Source organism: Bombina bombina, chromosome 5 (assembly GCF_027579735.1).
Source record: "Bombina bombina isolate aBomBom1 chromosome 5, aBomBom1.pri, whole genome shotgun sequence".
Classification (NCBI taxonomy): domain Eukaryota; kingdom Metazoa; phylum Chordata; class Amphibia; order Anura; family Bombinatoridae; genus Bombina; species Bombina bombina.
In genome coordinates this window covers 319,254,516-319,274,625 of record NC_069503.1, presented here as the reverse complement: position 1 = coordinate 319,274,625, position 20,110 = coordinate 319,254,516, and the positions used below count along the sequence as shown (strand labels likewise).

At 33.9% G+C, this 20,110-nt stretch overlaps 1 protein-coding gene across 1 annotated transcript in view; it reads left to right on the top strand.

Annotated features, from left to right (window-relative positions):
• VWDE (von Willebrand factor D and EGF domains) overlaps window positions 1-20,110 on the top strand; it is a 258,980-nt gene that overhangs the window by 26,124 nt on the left and 212,746 nt on the right. The window contains 1 exon segment of the mRNA XM_053714104.1: window positions 15,335-15,519. Within this exon segment, the coding sequence (XP_053570079.1) occupies window positions 15,335-15,519 (185 nt within the window).

Sequence of the window (20,110 nt, the reverse complement as noted above, 5' to 3'; positions counted from 1 at the left end):
TTGGTTTTGAAGGTTTTGCAGGCTCCTCCTTTTGAGCCTATGCATTCTTTGGATATTAAATTACTTTCTTGGAAAGTATTGTTCCTTTTAGCTATCTCTTCTGCTAGAAGAGTTTCTGATTTGTCTGTCTGCTCTCTCTTGTGGGTCTCCTTTTCTGATTTTCCATCAGGATAAAGCTGTTATGCAGACATCGTTTAAATTTCTTCCTAAGGTTGTGAATTCTAACAACATTAGTAGGGAAATTGTTGTTCCTTCCTTGTCTCCGAATCCTAAGAATTCACTTGAAAAACGTTACACTCTTTGGATGTGGTAAGGGCTTTGACATACTATGTTGAGGCTAAGGATTTCATGAAGACTTCTAGTCTATTTGTTGTCTTTTCTGGTTCTAGGAAAGGTCAGAAAGCCTCTGCCATTTCTTTGGCATCTTGGTTAAAGCTTTTGATTCACAAGGCTTATTTGGAGGCGAGACAGTCTCTGCCTCAGAGAATTACAGCTCATTCTACTAGATCACTTGCCACTTCTTTGGCTTTTACGAATGAAGCTTCAGTTGATCAGATTTGCAAAGCAGCAACTTGGTCTTCTTTGCATACATTTACTTAATTTAACCATTTTTATGTATTTGCTTCTTCTGAAGCAGTCTTTGGTAGAAAAGTTCTTCAGGCAGCTGTCTCAGTTTGATTTTTCTGTTTATAAGAACTTATTTTGTGGATTTAATTTCTCAGCGGAAATAGCTGTTTTTATTTTTTCCCTCCTTCTCTAGTGACTCTTCTGTGGACTTCTTGGGTATTTTATCCCATACGTCACTAGCTCATGGACTTTTGCCATTTACATGAAAGAAAACATAATTTATGTAAGAACTTGCCTGATAAATTAATTTCTTTCATAATGGCAAGAGTCCATGAGGCCCACGCTGTTTTTGGTGGTTATATTTTTTTTGTATAAAAGCACAATATTATTTTCCATTTCCTCTTTTTTTTATGCTTTTTTTTACTCCTTTTTACACCTCACTACTGGCTATACGTAAAACTAAAGTATGTGTGTGGTGGAAGGTGTATTTATAGGCATTTGAGGTTTGGGAATATTTGCCCCCTCCTGGTAGGAATGTATATCCCATATGTCACTAGCTCATGGACTCTTGCCATTATGAAAGAAATTAATTTATCAGGTAAGTTACATAAATTATGTTTTTCACATATTCAATTAGAAGCTCTCAGTTCATGTACTTAACTTATGTGTTTATTTGTTCACCACAGTTAAATTGGCTATGGCCATATCTTGGCGACAGCCCAAGGGCCCTGAGTGGTCCCAAGTCCTGACAATTATGGCACAGTTGGAGTCTATGGAGAGTCCCATATTTGCTGCTAACTTCAAAATTGAAACTCATTGCATGAGTTGGGAGCTTTGGAGACAAAGCCTGATGCAAAGAGATAACCCCGGTGAATGATCTGAACTATCTCAGTTGCCACATTAAATTCCTAATATAAGACCTTTTGATGGCAAGTTTATTAACCAATAAATCATTTCCCTGCTCCCCCCTCTTGATTTTGTTATTTTTTTTCTTCTCTCCCTCCTCTTTCCTCCTCACCTCCTCTCTGGCCCCTCCCTTCCCTATCTCTACAATCTAGAGAGATGTTAACTTGTTCTCTGGATCATTGTATGTTAATGGGGGTAATAGCTCTTTACCTTTAGTTTGTAGTTCACTACTGTTTCCTTAAAGGACCAGTCAACACAGTAGATTTGCATAATCAACAAATGCATGATAACAAGACAATGCAATAGAACTAAGTCTGAACTTCAAATGAGTAGCAGATTATTTTTTTCTGACAATTTTAAAAGTTATGTCTTTTTCCACTCCCCCTGTACCATGTGACAGCCATCAGCCAATGACAAATGCATACACGTACCATGTGACAGCCATCAGCCATTCACAATTGCATTCACACTTATTCTTGCACATGCTCAGTAGGAGCTGGCAACTCAAAAAGTTGAAATATAAAAAGAATGTGCACATTTTGTTAATGGAAGTAAATTGGAAAGTTGTTTAAAATGGCATGCTCTATCTGAATAATGAAAGTTTAATTTTGATTGAGTGTCCCTTTAATGACCCCATAGTACAACATATTGTTAACTTTTTGCCGCTCTGATTTCATGTCTTATTACTTGTAACGTCTGTATAAGATTTCTGAATGTGGAAGGCATCTTCACTTATTTTGCTACAAAAAGAGAAATGTCTTTTTAAAGGTTCCTCTTGGTTTATCTGCGAGTCTAGTGTTATACTATAATTCTTGCAGATATTGTTTATTGCACTGTGGATTCTCTGTATTCTGCCTTACTTTGTATTTATAACAAACCCAATAAAAATCTATTTAAAAAAAAAAAAAGAAAAGAAATGTCTTATAGTTACAAGATGTTTACTGTACCTTTAAAACTAATGAAACCGAGCTAATAACATGACAGTACCCATTACTTTGAGGACAAACTCTTGACACTTCTATCTTCAATATTTAAAAAAAGAACATTTAAATAAACTACATCTGAATTTTATTCTCAGGCTAGTCTTTGCTTTGAATATATCTCAGCATATATCTCATGTAATGGAGTCACCCATTGAAAAGTATGTAATCACTGGGACACTCATATCAGAGTTTGAAAAATAATCATGTATTTTGTGCCTAAAGATTTTATTTTATGTCAAAGCTGTAGAGCACAAAAAGGGAAATGAGGATATGCTCACATTTATAAACCTGCAGGTTCCTATGCAGGGAACATGTCCATCTGTGTTTGATGGCAGTGAGGAGGCATTTTCTCTTTGAATTTATTAATGTACAAGCAATTGCTTGCTCAATCCTGTGCCCTGCTCTTGTGCAACCAGTTTTACAAGAGTAGGGTATGTCTGTCATCCCAGATTGATCAGTCCAGGATGTTTTAACTTCAGCACCTTTGAGGTGGTAGAGAGGTTAGGAAGCAGGAGTCTTAACTTCTTGTTGCATGTGAGACTGTGCCTTAAGGGTTCTGAAGTTGCATTTGTCACTTCATAGAGCCCCTACCTTAGTTAATGCTTCATACTGAAAAATGTCTAGAAAAATGTCCCTTATGAAGGAGACAGCTGTCACAAAAAAAAAAAAAATAGCATATAGTGGTTCCTTTATAAGAATGTATTTAGCCCCATATTGAGGTTTTCAGTTTGCAAGACAGTTTTGTATTATGCTTTTCAACAGTATGAACGTACTATTTCACCAGAACCTGTAACAGAGATCAATTAATGTGTAAAGAACCTCTTTTAACAGGATGTAACAATACATTTATAAAGTATGCTGTTAAGTGATGTTTAATATTATGTGTACCATTCATTTCTGTTCAAACTAAATGTTTTGTTATATACAGTACTTGTTTTATCTAATCATAATAGACTGACATAGAACAGCAAAACAAAGCTGCATTACATACACATTCCGTAAAAAGTAGTTATTATCTATAGCTTGAAATATTTAAAACAATAGATGAAATCTATAAATCCTATAAAAACAGACAAATAGATAGATAGAGCTTTACAGTAAAACAGCAAAACAAGACTGTATTGCTGCATTAAATACATGCTCAGCAAAATGTAGTTATCTATATCTTGAAATATTTAAAAAAAATAGATGAAATCTATAAAGATAGATAGAAAGATAAACTAAGCATAACTTCTTTAGGAATCTAAATTAAAGGGACAGTATACTGTAAAATAGTTTTTCCCTTAATGTGTTTACAATTGCTTTTTTACTAACTGCAGAGTAAAAAATGTATAAAAATTGGCTTTTTAAGGTTTACTTGTGTCTATTAAAGCTCTGATTTTGTGTTTTGAAGCCACAACCTAATAAAATAGGTTGAACTTGTAGGTATAATCAAATCTCATTACTGTATCACATTGTGTACATATACCTGCTTCTTTATCTTATATCTGTCCATAAAACAATCACCAGTACTTTTAGAGAACAATGGAAAATCAACATTTAATTACCTTATCTCTGCTATAGCCCACTGGGAGTATAATTTCTTCTGCTGGCTGTGTTTACAAAGCTTATCTATAGCTTGGACCTGTGGCCACAAACTTTCAGAATAGGTGGGGACACCACATGCTATATCAGCTATTTTAAATGCCAATATAAGGGTAAAGGAGCTACTTTTAAACAATTTAATACACTCCAGCAGGTAAAGTGGATCATTGGGAACAAATTAAAGGGGAGAATTTTTTTGAGTAAACTGTCCCTTTAACCAGAGGTTACTACTATATTTTGCTGTAAATGGTTACAGTTGCTTATGCGTTTTAAAAATGATTTTATGTCTGCTGTTTAATTACACTGATTTTCTTTAGTGACATCTGACACTGCAACTCTAACATCATGGGCTGACACACAGTAGTGTAATGCCCGGCAGGAGGGAATCCTTACTTAAAGGCACCATCGCTTCCGCACATATTAAAAGGTTACAAAGGGTTACTTCCTTTTAAGCTTCAAATGGAGACCTCAGACACTGGTGCATTTCTTTGTGGTATTTAAAACCTTCTTAAGGTTTATTTGTTCCACTCCCAGCAAATTAATATGTTATGGTTGCAACTGTAGTCCTTAGAATTTATTGCCGTGGTAAAATATGTTTTTAAAGGACCATTATAAACAGTAGAAATTGCATAAACAAATGCATAATAAAAAAGGCTACGCAAAAGCACTGCATTTCAAATGTGTAGTAGATTTTTTTCTTACAAATTTTAGTTAGTCCAAATTTCCTTCTCCCTGTATCATGTGGCAGCCATCAGTCAATGACAAAATGCATTTATGTGTATACTGTGAATTGTTGCACATGCTCAGTAGAAGCTGGTGCCTCAGAAAGTGTGCATGTCTAAAGATTGTGCACATTTTGATAATGGAAGTAAATTGGAAAACTGTTTAACATTGCACGCTCTGTCAGAATAATGAGTTTAATTTTGACTTTAGTGTTCTTTTAAAGGGACATTAAACATTTGTTATATGAAATAAGGGGGCATTCATATGTTGTGCACAGATTTCATGATAGCTTCAAAATCAACCTGTTTCATGCAAAAAATGTTAACATGTTTTATGGGATTGTAAACATCTTGTAAATGCAAGACATTTCTGTTTCCTTACTATAGAATAACATATCAGCTAAGTCTAAACATTTTTAAAATAAATTAACATGGTAAAATTGCCTTTCAATAGTCAAACTCCACCTAAAACTTGCCTTATTTTGAGACGTCAATCTGGGCTTGAGTCTGCAGATAAGAAGGCTAGCCATGCTCGTTTTTTTAGTATAAAGTATATTGTTTTACTGTTCTTATTTGTTCAAGCTGCTTAGGGAAATATATGTAGCGGGATTAGCCTTGAGAAGTTTGCAGTGTGCTTTTTTATTTCTGAAAATTGGAAAAGTTAAAAATTTTCAGAGCTAAATCACATTAAAAGGGGAAAATACACATTGAAAGTATATTACAAAGTTGTTTTATGATGCATATAGGGTTGCCACACATCCCTTAAAATACAGAACACTTATAATTTACACATGCTGCAGGGTGTGCAGGGAGGAATATGAATAGTGCTTGTCTAGAAACACAATACATGTTCCTCCCTGCACACCCTGCAGCATGTGTAACTCATAAGTGTCCAGGAAAACATGGCTGAGGTGGCAACCATAGATGCATAACTACAAATGTTATATTAAAATTTCAAGGTGTTTACTGTATGCATGATATGCATCTTTAGAGTTTGTTGACCATTCAAAGGTATTTGGAAATGAACATCATGTTTAACTTATTGCAGTGAGTTTAAGGGGCATAATACTCATATGCTAAATCACTAGAAACTGATGCAGTATAACTGTAAAACGCTGACAGTAAAATATCACCTGAGCATCTCTATGTAAAAAAGGAAGATATTTTACCTCACAATTTCCTCAGCTCAGCATAGTAAGTTCTGTGTAAAAAGTTATACTCAGCTGCAGCCCATCAGAATCAGCAGTGCTAAGGTCATGAACTTTTACTGTGATCTCATGAGATTTCACTTGACTCTCATGAGATTTCATAGTAAACTTCCTTAAACTGAATAGGGAAATAACATGAGTGCACAAGGCTCAATCCCTTAGCTGTCCCTGGACAGACATACTGATTTACTGCTTAGAAGTCCTTTACAATGGGATATGGCTACTGAGGAACTTTTGAGGTAAAATATCTGTATATTATGTTCAGGTGATATTTTCTAGTCAGCTTTTTACAGCTATGCTGCATCAATTTCAAGTATTTCAACATTTGGGTATCATGGCCCTTTAAACAGGTATGAAAAACATGTATTATTAGTTGTTTGAAAAATTTTGGGGCTACATATATAATAGTAATAATAATAATAATAATAATAGTAAATATCACTTTCTTTTTGAAGAAAATTAGACATTAAAGTTTCTGTATGCATAGCATATAAAAGCATTGGACACATCCATAGTGGTAGCTTCATAAAATGTGTGTTCCTGCTCTAACTTTAAAAGCTTCAAAAGTAACATTTGTGACTTGATGTAGCATTGCCCTATGCACAGACCATTTCATAAGTGCAAAGTGGGTCTCCAGTGCCCCTGGGGTAGGTATAATTTGCAGAGTGAAATTACAGGAATTGCAGGAAAAAATAATGAATATAGACAGCAATTAGGAATGGAAGTATTGTCCTGTGCATTCATTAACAATAATTAAATAATTAATATTGTCTGTATTGCTTTGCTTTAGACAAGTTCCAAATGTCTAAAGAACACTCAGCATCCATTTTTGCAAAAGACAAAACAAAAAACTGTTCTTTCCTTTTATATATCTGACATTTTAAAATGTAATATTTTAATGTTATTATTAAATATTAAAATACTTTTGTTCTATGAAAACATTCAGGGCCATATTACAAGTGTAGTGGTATTTTTAACGCTCCAGCTCGAGCAAAAAAAGTGGTGGGGGGGAAGCTAACACCCTACTCATGCGCAAACCCGATTGCATATTCTCAAGTGCGCGTACCAGACATGAAAATATGAATATTTCACATCCCAATGTTTTTCACATAGAAGAATATGTTCTATTAATTCGTAAATACATACCTATAGGTAAAGATATACACACATATATATATATATATATATATATATATATATATATATATATATATATATATATATAATTAATACAAATATTCTGTTATGTGCAGAACATTGGAATCTGAAATAATTACAGTAAATACACAAAATAACACTTTATTAAACATCAATATTGCATAAATATGCTTTTTCATGTATTCATCTACTTGACAGCAGCAAAGGGCTTCACAGCATATATATATATATATATATATATATATATATATATATATTAATATAAATTTGTATTTATGTGTATATATGGCTGTAAATACATATATACACATATAAATACATATGTACACACACATATTTAGATATGTATGTATCTCACTGTTACAGCTCTTTTCCTGTCTTTTTTTTCTTCTGACATCTGAGACCTCAAATCTTTGAGCCTTTATAACTTTTTTTTGTGCAATAATTTTTAAATATTTTTTATTAAATAGTGTTATTATGAGTGTAACTGTACTTTGTAATGTATTTTTGATGTTTTCTGCCACTTTTTTGTTTTTCAAAACAGCTAACCAGAGCTCTGAGGACAAGCTATCCCGACGTGCGTAACTTCAATTGCGCTCAAGCAATCGATTTTACTATCAACTTGTAATACGAGCACTATACCCGAAGCGCACAAACAGCCACAATAAACCCCAAAACTGTTAGCTCTCCACTCTAGCCCTCAAATGGCAGAACAGATGTCAAGGGGGATATTTGTTCTAACTTGTCAAAATTCCTGCACTTTATGTCTTGTGTTCTGCTCATTTATCTTACAAATAACAATTTATTATTAAATGGACAGGAAAGTGTAAAAATGTTTTAATTAAAGTCAAATACAGAGCAGCAAGTACTGCAGGGACTTAGCAGAACCGGCCGCAACAAACAAATGTGTGTAACGACTAATCACCAGCTAACTCCCAGTACTACACTGCTACTGCTGAGCATATGTATATATGCTTTCCAACAATAGATATCAAGAGGTCAAAGTAAATTTGATAATAGTGAACTTAAACAAGTCTTAAATTTCATGCTGTATCTGAATCCTGAAAGTTTAATACAGGTAGCCCTCAGTTTACGCCGGAGTTAGGTTCCAGAAGGAATGGTTGTAAATCGAAAACCGTTGTAAATTGAAACACAGTTTATAATGCAAGTCAATGGGAAGTGAGGGAGTTAGGTTCCAGGCCCCTCTCAAAATTGTCATAAGCAACACCTAATACATTATTTTTAAAGCTTTGAAATGAAGACTTTAAATGCTAAAGAGCATTATAAACCTAATAAAATAATCACACAACACAGAATATATAATTAAACTAAGTTACATAAACAAAAACATTTGCTAAACAGCATTATAAACTTAATAAAATAATCACACAACACAGACTTTACTTGCATTTTTCTGAAAAAAATTATTTCTATGCATTCCAATCTGGACTGATTTATAGACCGGAAGATCTTGTTCCTATGAAAGCTGCTCGATAGCTCAGGTCTGGTTATACTGATTCATTTTAGCTTGCTTGGCATGCATATCTTTGCTGCAACACATGCGGACAGCTCCACCTACTGGCTATTTTAATCAATGCACTGCTTCTCAATGTTTTTCAATAGCAGTCACGTGACTGAAAAAAAGGTTGTTATTCTGAAACGGTGCAAATTGAAACTTTGTAAATCGAGGGCCACCTGTATTGACTTTCATTTCCTTTTAAGAAGCAATAAAAAAAAGTTATATGGCACTGAATAGAGCATTTTATTATTGTGCTATTGTATAAAGAGAACTATGTGTTAAACCCTCATATAGTGCTCTAGGTAAAGTCAGCTCTGGACTGTTAAAGCACTACTCCTTTGGAGTTGAACAGCCAATTGGGAACGGTATATGTGCATGGCCAATCAGGAGCGATGTTTTAAGCAGGTTCATCTGTCTAAGTTATAGTTCTGCTCATGCATTCATAAAATGTGCCAGAAAATATGAGCATTTTATTATTGCACCGGTATGTCCCTTTAAATAAAAATGTACTTGTTAACAAACAATCACCATGGAAACCTCTCCAAATCCTATGTTAAAATATAATTACTTTTCATATGTAAACTATCTACATAATACCAAAATTAGAGTGATTTCTCCTGTTTTTCATAAGTCTTTAATCTGTTATTTCACATTTCCAAATTAATGCATAGTTCCACGCAGCTACAAATATAAATAATTAAATAAATAAAAATTGCCAAAAAAACAAAGTAAAATACAGTTCATATTATTGCAATTCTTGATTACAACAGAGAGAAAGCCACGGTGTAGAATGCAAAGCATGCTGGGAGAATAGTCTTTAAACTTAGTTATGTTTTTTCAGTATTTAATGTATGATGCTAACATGACAACTTAGTAATTTGCACATTCTGTTTTTGTTGAACTAAATATATATTACACTCATCTAGGATTGTTTATGCTTCCAATGTTATTGTGACTGTGTGATCTGAGAAGCTGGGAGGTATAAATATTGTGCTATAGTGGCTGTTTATGATTATACATCTGTGCACTGTCTCCTGCACAGTGTTTGTTTATAAGTTTTTGTGTTTATTCCCCCTTTGTATCACTGGCTACATTTCCTGTGTGTTTCCACTGAATCGTTCCATTCCCTTGACATGAACAATGCAGCACCCTAAGGCTGGATCTTATTTAAAGGATATTATCATTTTATTAACATGTGAGAGTAATTGAATTATGCCAACACGCTTAGTGGCACCTATCCCCTGACCTCCCTGCATTGTATCAGACATTTAATGTTAATAACTCAACACTGAATAAACCAATGCCTCTCCTTAAGGTGTCTGCTTTAAGACCATGCCAATCATTTTAACATCAAATACTTCTAGAAGTAAGTGCATTGTGGGTAATACCTTCCTGGTGTGTGTACTTGGAAGATTAACATGTATAAGAACACCAATAATTTCCCCTCTCACAGATGATAGTATATATATTTAGTGTAACACATTTGACAGCCTTGAAGACATAAAAAAAAGTTAAATTTCTCTGAATATATACAGGAGAAACCTGCTACAGTTAGAAAATGTAACAAATAAAATATCAGACCGAAAGACAGAGTTATAAGCTAAATGAGTTGTTTCTAAGACATTTGGGTTGAAACACAATTATTTTTTTTTTAATGATTCAGATAGAGAGAACAATTTTAAACACTTCTATTTTTAAATTGGCTTTATTCTGTTGGTGTCCTTTGTTGAAGAAGCCATGATGCAAGACTGGGAGCTAGCTGAACATATTGGGTGAGCCAATGACAAGAGGAATATGTGTGTAGTCACCAATCACCACCTAGCTCTCAGTAAAGCATTCTGATGTAAACAAATGAGTAAAAATTTAAATCACGCAATCGTTCATTCGATCAGGTGATTTCAGTAATGGGATCGGGTCAGGGGGGAGTGCCTATGATGCTAGGCACACTCCCCAGCCCGCGATCCCATATAGGAAGCGACTATGGTTTTAGGACAAGCAAACTGGTAGGACGTTCCATACAGTCCTAACGGCGGTAAGGAGTTATGGGATATAAGGTTCAAAACCTAAATCTGCAAGCCTGCCTTGTACTTTCAATTTTAAACAAAATAATTTTTTACAATATGTTTACTTGTTAGTGGTTTTCAGCTGCATACGCTCATATTCTGTGATTTCTGTACACCAGTATTCAATGCAAACACCAAGGGTGCTCAGAGAGGTGGTAGTGGTGTGTATTGAGTCTTAAATTTAAATAGATGCATCTGTGTAAATGGAAGTAAATTAAAAAAGGACTTCTATTTACTACTTAAAGGGATAACCTACTTACAAATTGTTATTGTTTAAAAAAAAATCCCTTTATTATCCATTCCCCACTTTTGCATTACTAACACTGTTGTATTAATATATTTTTTTTACCTCTGTGATTACCTCTAAGCCTCTGCTGACTGCCCCCTTATCTCAGTGCTTTTTATAAATTTGCAGTTTAGCCAATTAGTGCTAGTCCCTTCATAACTCCATGCACAATGTTATCAGTATGACACAAATGAACTAGCACTATATGGCTGTGAAATGCTAATAAAATGCACTGAGATAAGAGGAAGCCTGCAGAGGGTTAGAAACAGGCAGTGATTTAGAGTTTATATTGGTTGTACAAATCTGGGGAATGGGTAGTGAAGGTGTTATCTATATTTTAAAACAATGCCCCTTTAAATACAAACAAGCATATTAAAATGTTGACCTTTTTATTGCTTTAATGTTTTGTAGAGGATCCATTTACATAGCCCACTGGGAGCGTTTTTGTAACAATGTATTGTTTTGCTTATTTTTTAATAACATTGTGCTGATTTTCAGACTCCTAACCAGGCCCCACAGTATCAGATGTATACATGCGTTAACATAAACAGGAGCCAGCAGGAGTCTGTAATCTGTCATTTCATATACAGGGAAGGGGTTGTGTCTGCTCTTCTTGTTTTCCCAGCCACTTTCACTTGGTGTCCCAGCCAACCTCATCAACAGTGCTAAACTGGGAGCTTCTAAGTTTTTAATAGGTTTTATACTGGATTTTTAGATCAGTATCTGTGCATATTATTCTTTATAGTAGTGTCTATTACATGCAGTTATATGCAAATTGGTGTATACTGCCCCTTTAAGCTGCCTTTCCACTGGTCTAGTAATTATGTAAAGACTGACACATGTCATATAATACATACTTTGTAATCCTAACATTCTACATGTAGGTACTTGTGTTATTTGGTTGTCAGGTTATGAAAAACAGATCCAGTCTTTTTTTCAATAGTTATTATTTAAGGTCACTTGTTCTGTGCTTCAAAACATGCAGTTCTGGATTGCAGTCCAGATGTCCTATTCATGTGGTTTCTTTTAAGTCTTATATTTATCACAGGTTTAAAAGTAACACTAAATTCTAGGGAATTTCTCTAAATCCTTAGATTGAATGCATTTTGATGTGTTCCATACCTGCAGTGAAATGAAGCAGAAGACATCAAAAGACTTTAATATTAGTATGAACTTGCTTGTGAACTCTCCTTTGCAATTTACTCATAATCATTAATGATCCACATTCTTTATCTTTGTAAGTACTTATTTCCAATTGACATAGATCATCCACCTTTTTAAATGATATGTTGGAAAGAAGTAAAGATTTGCAAATATAGCTACAATTCAAATCTACCTTTAAAGTGAAGGTCAATTTTGATTATTCCTATTAAAAGCAAGGGCACTTTAATTCATCAAAATAGACATTTCACTCCTTTTCTTCAAAAACTTACTTCTGGCAGCCACTCCAGCGATTCCCCCGGCCGTTGGAAGCCTCTGCAGACGTCAGAAATGACTAATCCAGCTTCCTCCATTCACAGCTTCCCCCCGGGGGAATCTTGGCCTCATGCAACGCCATGATTGGAGGAAGCCAGATTTGTCATTTTTGACCCGCGAAGATGGCTTGCGATGGGCGGAGGAAGTGCTGGAGCGGCTGCCAGGATTAAAAGGTACGTTTTTGAAGAAAATGAGTGAAATGTCAATTTTGATGAATTAAAGTGCTCTTGTTTTTAATAGGATTATTAAAAACCGGGCACTAATTCATCAAAATTGATCTTCACTTTAAAGACACCTTTGGGTCATGTTTTCCTTGTTGCATCAAAAAGTGATTTTTTTTTCAAAATATGCTTTGTTTTTTATTTAACTAATGTGTGCACAAATGTACATTTCCCATTAGCTTCAATATCAATTTAAAGTTTTACTTACCAGTACTTAGCTAATCCGTGTGCATCAGTTGTGCACATTCATTTCCTGTCACAGCAACACTGATTTTGGTGAATGTACTTCTAGCTATGAAAACCTACAAAATCGTCTTGCGGAAGTCAAGTGGCCTCTAATATGTTCTTAATAGAGCAACCAAACACCATGTTTAACCAATATTATAAACAGATAAGGAATGTAATAATGTAAAAAAGAAATTATACTCTTGTTTTCTGAAAAGAACTATGAGTAAAGAGCATTGAGAAGCGAGTGGTAAAAAAAAGTGATACTGGAATGGTAGAATGAAGTCTCCTTAAAGTGATATGAAACAATTTTTTTTAATGATTCAGATAGAGCATGCAATTTTAAACAACTTTATAATTTACTCCTATTATCAATTTAGCCAACAATCAGCAATCGCTAAAAAAAAATTAAAAATAGAGGAGCGCTCAAACGTCTAAAGACATAAAATTTATTACATACAATATTAAGAGTGTGCACTCTGTACTTATTCACACTTGTAATACAAAAAACTTATAACATATCTTCTAATAAAATCAATCAAGATGAATATATGTGCTTATCTTATTAAACAGTCCTATTGCAGCTTCTCAAAACAGACCGCTTATTGAAAAAAGCCAAAACAACTTTGTTTCTTTCGCCAAACACATGGTTTTCACTGGCTAACAATATGCCTCAAACTCCGTTACCCTTAAATTCAAATTGTAACGGTTTTCAAAAGCTTTTCATAGTATATGATCTGATAATATGAGACGCTTGTGAAAATAAAAGCAATAAGAAGCAGCCATACGGAAGAATAAACGAACGAGGATCATCTGAAAACAGGCATTTGGATTATAAGTGCCGTGGCAGTTTCCGGATATCTAAGGAGGTGCAGGAAAAAATATATTGGCTCTGCAGCACCGAGGTGGAGCCTGGAGACACATGATAGGTGAGAGATCGGTGTCATCAGAAGGCAATCTTTGGAAATCCGAAACACTTTTGGGGCATAAGCAGGAGTGGGAGTGACAGGGTGCGCACCTATAAAGAAAACTGATTGACGGTTACACTAACCAAGAAATCATCAAAAAAGGAAAAACAGATAAGTGTGAAAAGATTACAATAAACAAGGATCAGCACAATATTAGTTTTGAAATTTTTCTGCAACATTAAGAAGATTTTTTAACATTGTGTATATATATAATTGCCAAAAACCGTCACAATTTGAATTTAAGGGTAACGGAGTTTGAGGCATATTATGAAAACCATGTGTTTGGCGAAAGAAACAAAGTTGTTTTGGCTTTGGCTTTTTTCAATAAGCGGTCTGTTTTGAGAAGCTGCAATAGGACTGTTTAATAAGATAAATACATATATTTATCTTGATTGATTTTATCAGAAGATATATTATAAGTTTTTTTGTATTACAAGTGTGAATAAGTACAGAGTGCACACTCTTTTAATATTGTATGTAATAAATGTAATACATTTTATGTCTTTAGCCGTTTGAGTGCTCCTCTATTTTTTATTTTTTTTTATAGATATTTTAAGTACTGTAATACAGGTACAGTGTTTTAGAGGAGCTTGACATATAATTACTTTTATCGTTTATATTTTTTATATATAATCAGCAATCCCTACCCAGGTGCTAAACCAAAAATGGTGCCGGCTCCTAAGCTTACATTCCTGCGAACCTGCAGGGGTAGCATTGCACCAGCAGTTCACAAGAACTGCTGGTGCAATGATAAATGCTGACAGCGTATGCTGTCGGCATTTATCAATGTGCAGCGGACATGATACGCTACATTGTATCATGCCCGCTCGCACATTAATAAATATACCCCTCTGACTCTACAATAAAACCCTAACCAAATAGTATCTTGATGTGATCATTAATCTTTTAGATGATTAAGAAGGGAGAAATATATAGAGAACATTTTGCAATGAGATAGGATCGTGTTGAAGGTACAAATATTGAAGGGGGGTTGTTGCAGCAGAGGATCAAGTTGGGATCTCGGTCAGACATTTGTATTTATTAAAGTCTGGGTTATTGTTAGTTTTAATTGCAGTTGGATTGGGTCATGGTTCAGCTTACTGAATTGGGTTTAACTTACTATAGAGGATAATTTATTTTGTTACCATGGTTACCCAGGATTAGGTCTAAAATGTTTACACCAGCTTTTAGCTCTCACTATAATAAAGAGTTTTGTGCTCATCATAAAAACAGGCTTAGGAAATGATGTTCTAGAAAGTAATAGTTGTTACCGTCACAATGTAGAAGCTTTTGTGCATCTTCAGTTTGTCTCTCATCACTTGCAAGTTTCTGGTGATAGAGACCAAGTTGCCAAATAATATAATATAATTAAAAAAATATATATATTATTTATTTACTATAAGTGACTTTATAATTGTAAGTAAATTTGTGTCTATAATTTTTGACAGCTCCAGAATGCACTTCAAGTGGTCATCAGATTCTGCAGAATCCATACAGAAGTTCGGATTTTGATTCTTTGAAACTGCAGCAGTCAGCCATCCATGATTTAATTTGTGATCACTCATTGACTGCAGGGTGGTATCGCTTTATGATTTTTGACAAACCAGCTGAGATGCCAACCAAGTGCGTGGAGGTATTTGTGCAATTCATTTTGATTCTAACTTAAAGAATATATCTCTGTTTCGCAACAGCATTATCTCAGATGTGCCATACAGAGAACTTGTAAATTGCTAATAGTCTGGTATTTTTTTTAATTGATTCTTAGAATTTACTGATGAGTTTGTCAATTTAGTATTTGTAGTAAATTAACTTTCGAAATTCTTTTTTAAAATATATATTTTTTATTTTTATATATTACTGCCACATTCATTAAAAGGCAAGTTCACACTTTCTCAGGCACCAGCTCTTACTGAGCATGTGCAAAATTCACAGGATATATGTATGTTCAATTTGTGATTGGCTTGTGGCTGTCACAAGATGCAGTGGGAAGGAAAATGTAAAAAATCTTCTGCTCATTTGAAATTCAAGCTACGTGCTTTTGCATCGTCTCTTTATTATGCATTTATTGATTGTTATTCTTCTGTTTAGTGGTCCTTATAAAGGGACATTATACACCTAAAAAATATGGGCTATTTAAATAAAGCATTCAAAGAAGATAAAGATTTTAATTTACATGCATTAGCAATTGTGCTGCTAAAGCTTCTAAAAATGATGCTAAACCTTGCAGTGCTTTCACTGCATATAAATATGTACGTCATACACACTAGCTAGAGAGCAATACTTTTCCCACACTCCCCAGCTAGTGTCCTTACAGCCAGTCCCCGTGCTGGAGCTGTCTGTGTAATTGCTAATACATGTCAACTACAAACGTTATCTTCTTTGAATGCTTTATTTAAATAGCCCATATTTTGGGATGCATAATGCCCCTTTAACTTGCTTCTACTTGGAGAGGAACTTACTTCATTAAATCCACTTTAAAATCAAATATCAGAAAATGTGTCAGTGAGTGTTTTTTGTAATTAAGAACATAAGGATGTAATGAAATATTTATGCCTGTTTAATATTAGAAATTTTCATTGTTTGGAAGAATTTATCACACAAGCCTCCATTGAAATCAGACGCAATACAGCAACAGGACTATTGCTATCAATAGTGGTAGGTTAGCCATTCAGAAGTTGAAAGGCTTAAAGGGACAGTTCACCCAAAAACTTTCTCCTCTTTAAATTATTCCCAATGATCCTTTTTACCTGCTAGAGTGTATTAAATTGGTTGCAAGTAGCTCCTTTACTCATATTTCAGCATTTGAAATAGCTGATTTAGCTTGTGGTTTCCCAACCTATACTGAAAGTTTTGATACTGGCATATACGCTATTGACAAGCCTAAGTAAACACAGCCAGCAGAAGAGATTACACACTCAGTGGGGGGCATGATAGTTAAGTAATAAAATGATAATTTTCCATTGTTCTCTCTATGTATTGAGCTTTGGTGTTCCAGACAAATATAAAATAAGGAAGCAAGTCTGTGTACATAAAAGTGATAACATAATGAGATCTGATATTACCTGAAGCTCAACCCATTGTAATAGGCTGTGGTTTCAAAGCACAAAACCAGCTACTTCAGATACACAAATAAACCCTAAAATGCAATTTCTCAAATATTTTATACTCTGCAGTTGGTATAACAAGTCATTTAAAATACATTTATGGAAAAACAATTTTACAGTGTACTGTCCCTTTAAGTGCTGGTACAATTCCCATGTAATAGTTATGACAGCTGCTAGAACACAATAGGGTTATTATCCTGTATGTATTGCTGTAAAGTATGGCAGCCCACAGTGCTTCACTTAAAGGCACAGTAAAGTCAAAATTAAACTTTCATGATTCAGATAGGGCATGCAATTTTAAACGACTTTATGTTTTACCTTTATCAACAAATTTGCTTTGTTCTCTTGGTATTCTTTGTTGAAAGCTAAACCTAGTTAGGGAAACAGATGGCATTCTAAGCTCTTGAAGGCCGCCTCTTATCTCAGTGAATTTTAAGCTTTTTTCACAGCTGGACAGTGCTAGTTTGAGTGACATATAGATAACATTGTGCTCACTCCCTTGGAGTTAGGCAGGGGTCAGCACTCATTGGCTAAACTCAGTCTGTAAATAGCACTGAGATAAGAGGGCCGTCTGCAGAGGCTTAGATACAACATTGTAGCTGGTACACTATTGCTTTCCACATAGGATCTAGGCCTTTATGTGCAATACCTTGTGGGCTAGATTTCAAGTTCATCCCACAAATATTATCACTATGGTGAGGTATCCTCACTCTAGGAAATAGGTTTAGAATGGAGCGCCAACAAAGGCAAGGCCTAGTGTGTGTGTGAAAGATGTGTTCACACTGTAATAAAAGATACCTTATATGAGGGCTATATCCCTGTAATTAACTACAAAGGTTATAATGGTTGTAAAACTCTAAGGATAAAAATTATAACACAATTTTAATACAAACACAAATTACATCACTAAACATGGATCCATGATACATAAAGACATATATATATATATATATATATATATATATATATATATATATATATATGTGTGTATAAAACAATTCTAAAAAACAATTCTAAAAAACAGTTCTAAAAAACAACACCTGAAATATAGGTTCAAATACCAGGGGGAATGTATCCCTCCTAGAGGGAGTAGCCCAAAGCTTGGTTACTGATTCAAATGATGTGGTTATAGTATTGTTAGAACTAATATGGATATGTAATTAGTAGAGGTGGTTAAAACTCAACTACCCTTTATAACATTGGGTTCGGGGCTACCAAAAATAATGATTCAAATAACTTGTAGGTTGGTTCCTACTAGTCTGATAAATGCGGTGTACAAATTGTACACAAGCAGAAAAATAAACAAAAATTTAAACAAAAAATCACAACGTGGTGCGTATCACATGTGAAAAAAAAAGAAAAAGAAAAAAATGGTGATCACAGATTAAACTAGTGTGTACACAAACTAGTGTTGCTCAAAAATGATTCCAAAAAGTGATAACGAAAAATTCTTGAAAAAATAAAACTATAAACATGTGTTAAATGTGAGTGACAGATCACATAGTGAGTGATGTGTGAGATGATGATGTACAAAATACAAAATACAAATAAATACAATAAGGAAACAGATATATATTCCTAAAAACGTCCCAAAATTTATAAAATGAAACTCAAATTAGTTCCAAATTAGTGTCCATAAAAATCAAATAGTGGTGACATTATAGTGATCCTAATAAAAATTGAGGTGATCCTGATAAAAATTGTATCCAAAAATAAAATTAAAATTAATGGTTCCAATAAATAGTTCAGATCCTCAAAAATATGCTATAGGTAAACAGTTCCAATCCTTGATGTCAAGGCAAAGAAAAACAGATGTAACAATGCGAGGTAAAAATAGGAAAAAAATAGAAGGCTGGGAAATCCTCAAAACAAATAGACACACCCACTGTGTTACCTATAGCATATTTTTGAGGATCTGAACTATTTATTGGAACCATTAATTTTAATTTTATTTTTGGATACAATTTTTATCAGGATCACCTCAATTTTTATTAGGATCACTATAATGTCACCACTATTTGATTTTTATGGACACTAATTTGGAACTAATTTGAGTTTCATTTTATAAATTTTGGGACGTTTTTAGGAATATATATCTGTTTCCTTATTGTATATATTTGTATTTTGTATTTTGTACATCATCATCTCACACATCACTCACTGTGTGATCTGTCACTCACATTTAACACATGTTTATAGTTTTATTTTTTCAAGAATTTTTCGTTATCACTTTTTGGAATCATTTTTGAGCAACACTAGTTTGTGTACACACTAGTTTAATCTGTGATCACCATTTTTTTCTTTTTCTTTTTTTTTTTCACATGTGATTTTTTGTTTAAATTTTTGTTTATTTTTCTGCTTGTGTACAATTTGTACACCACATTTATCAGACTAGTAGGAACCAACCTACAAGTTATTTGAATCATTATTTTTGGTAGCCCCGAACCCAATGTTATAAAGGGTAGTTGAGTTTTAACCACCTCTACTAATTACATATCCATATTAGTTCTAACAATACTATAATCACATCATTTGAATCAGTAACCAAGCTTTGGGCTACTCGCTCTAGGAGGGATACATTCCCCCTGGTATTTGAACCTATATTTCAGGTGTTGTTTTTTAGAATTGTTTTTTAGAATTGTTTTTTAGAATTGTTTTATACACATATATATATATATATATATATATATATATATATATATATATGTCTTTATGTATCATGGATCCATGTTTAGTGATGTAATTTGTGTTTGTATTAAAATTGTGTTATAATTTTTATCCTTAGAGTTTTACAACCATTATAACCTTTGTAGTTAATTACACGGATATAGCCCTCATATAAGGTATCTTTTATTATAGTGTGAACACATCTTTCACACACACTAGGCCTTGCCTTTGTTGGCGCTCCATTCTAAACCTATCTTCTAATAGTACTCTTCCCGTGGACAGTGGGGGCCCACTTTAGATAGGAGCTATAGGTCCTTTTAGCGCTGTGAGAATAATTCCCTGATATCCTCACTCTAGGACACTCGATGCCACTTACAAGTTCTTTCCTTGAAAAAGCAGGAATGTAAGCTCATGAGCCAGTCTATTTTTGGTTCAGCAACATGAGTAGTGCTT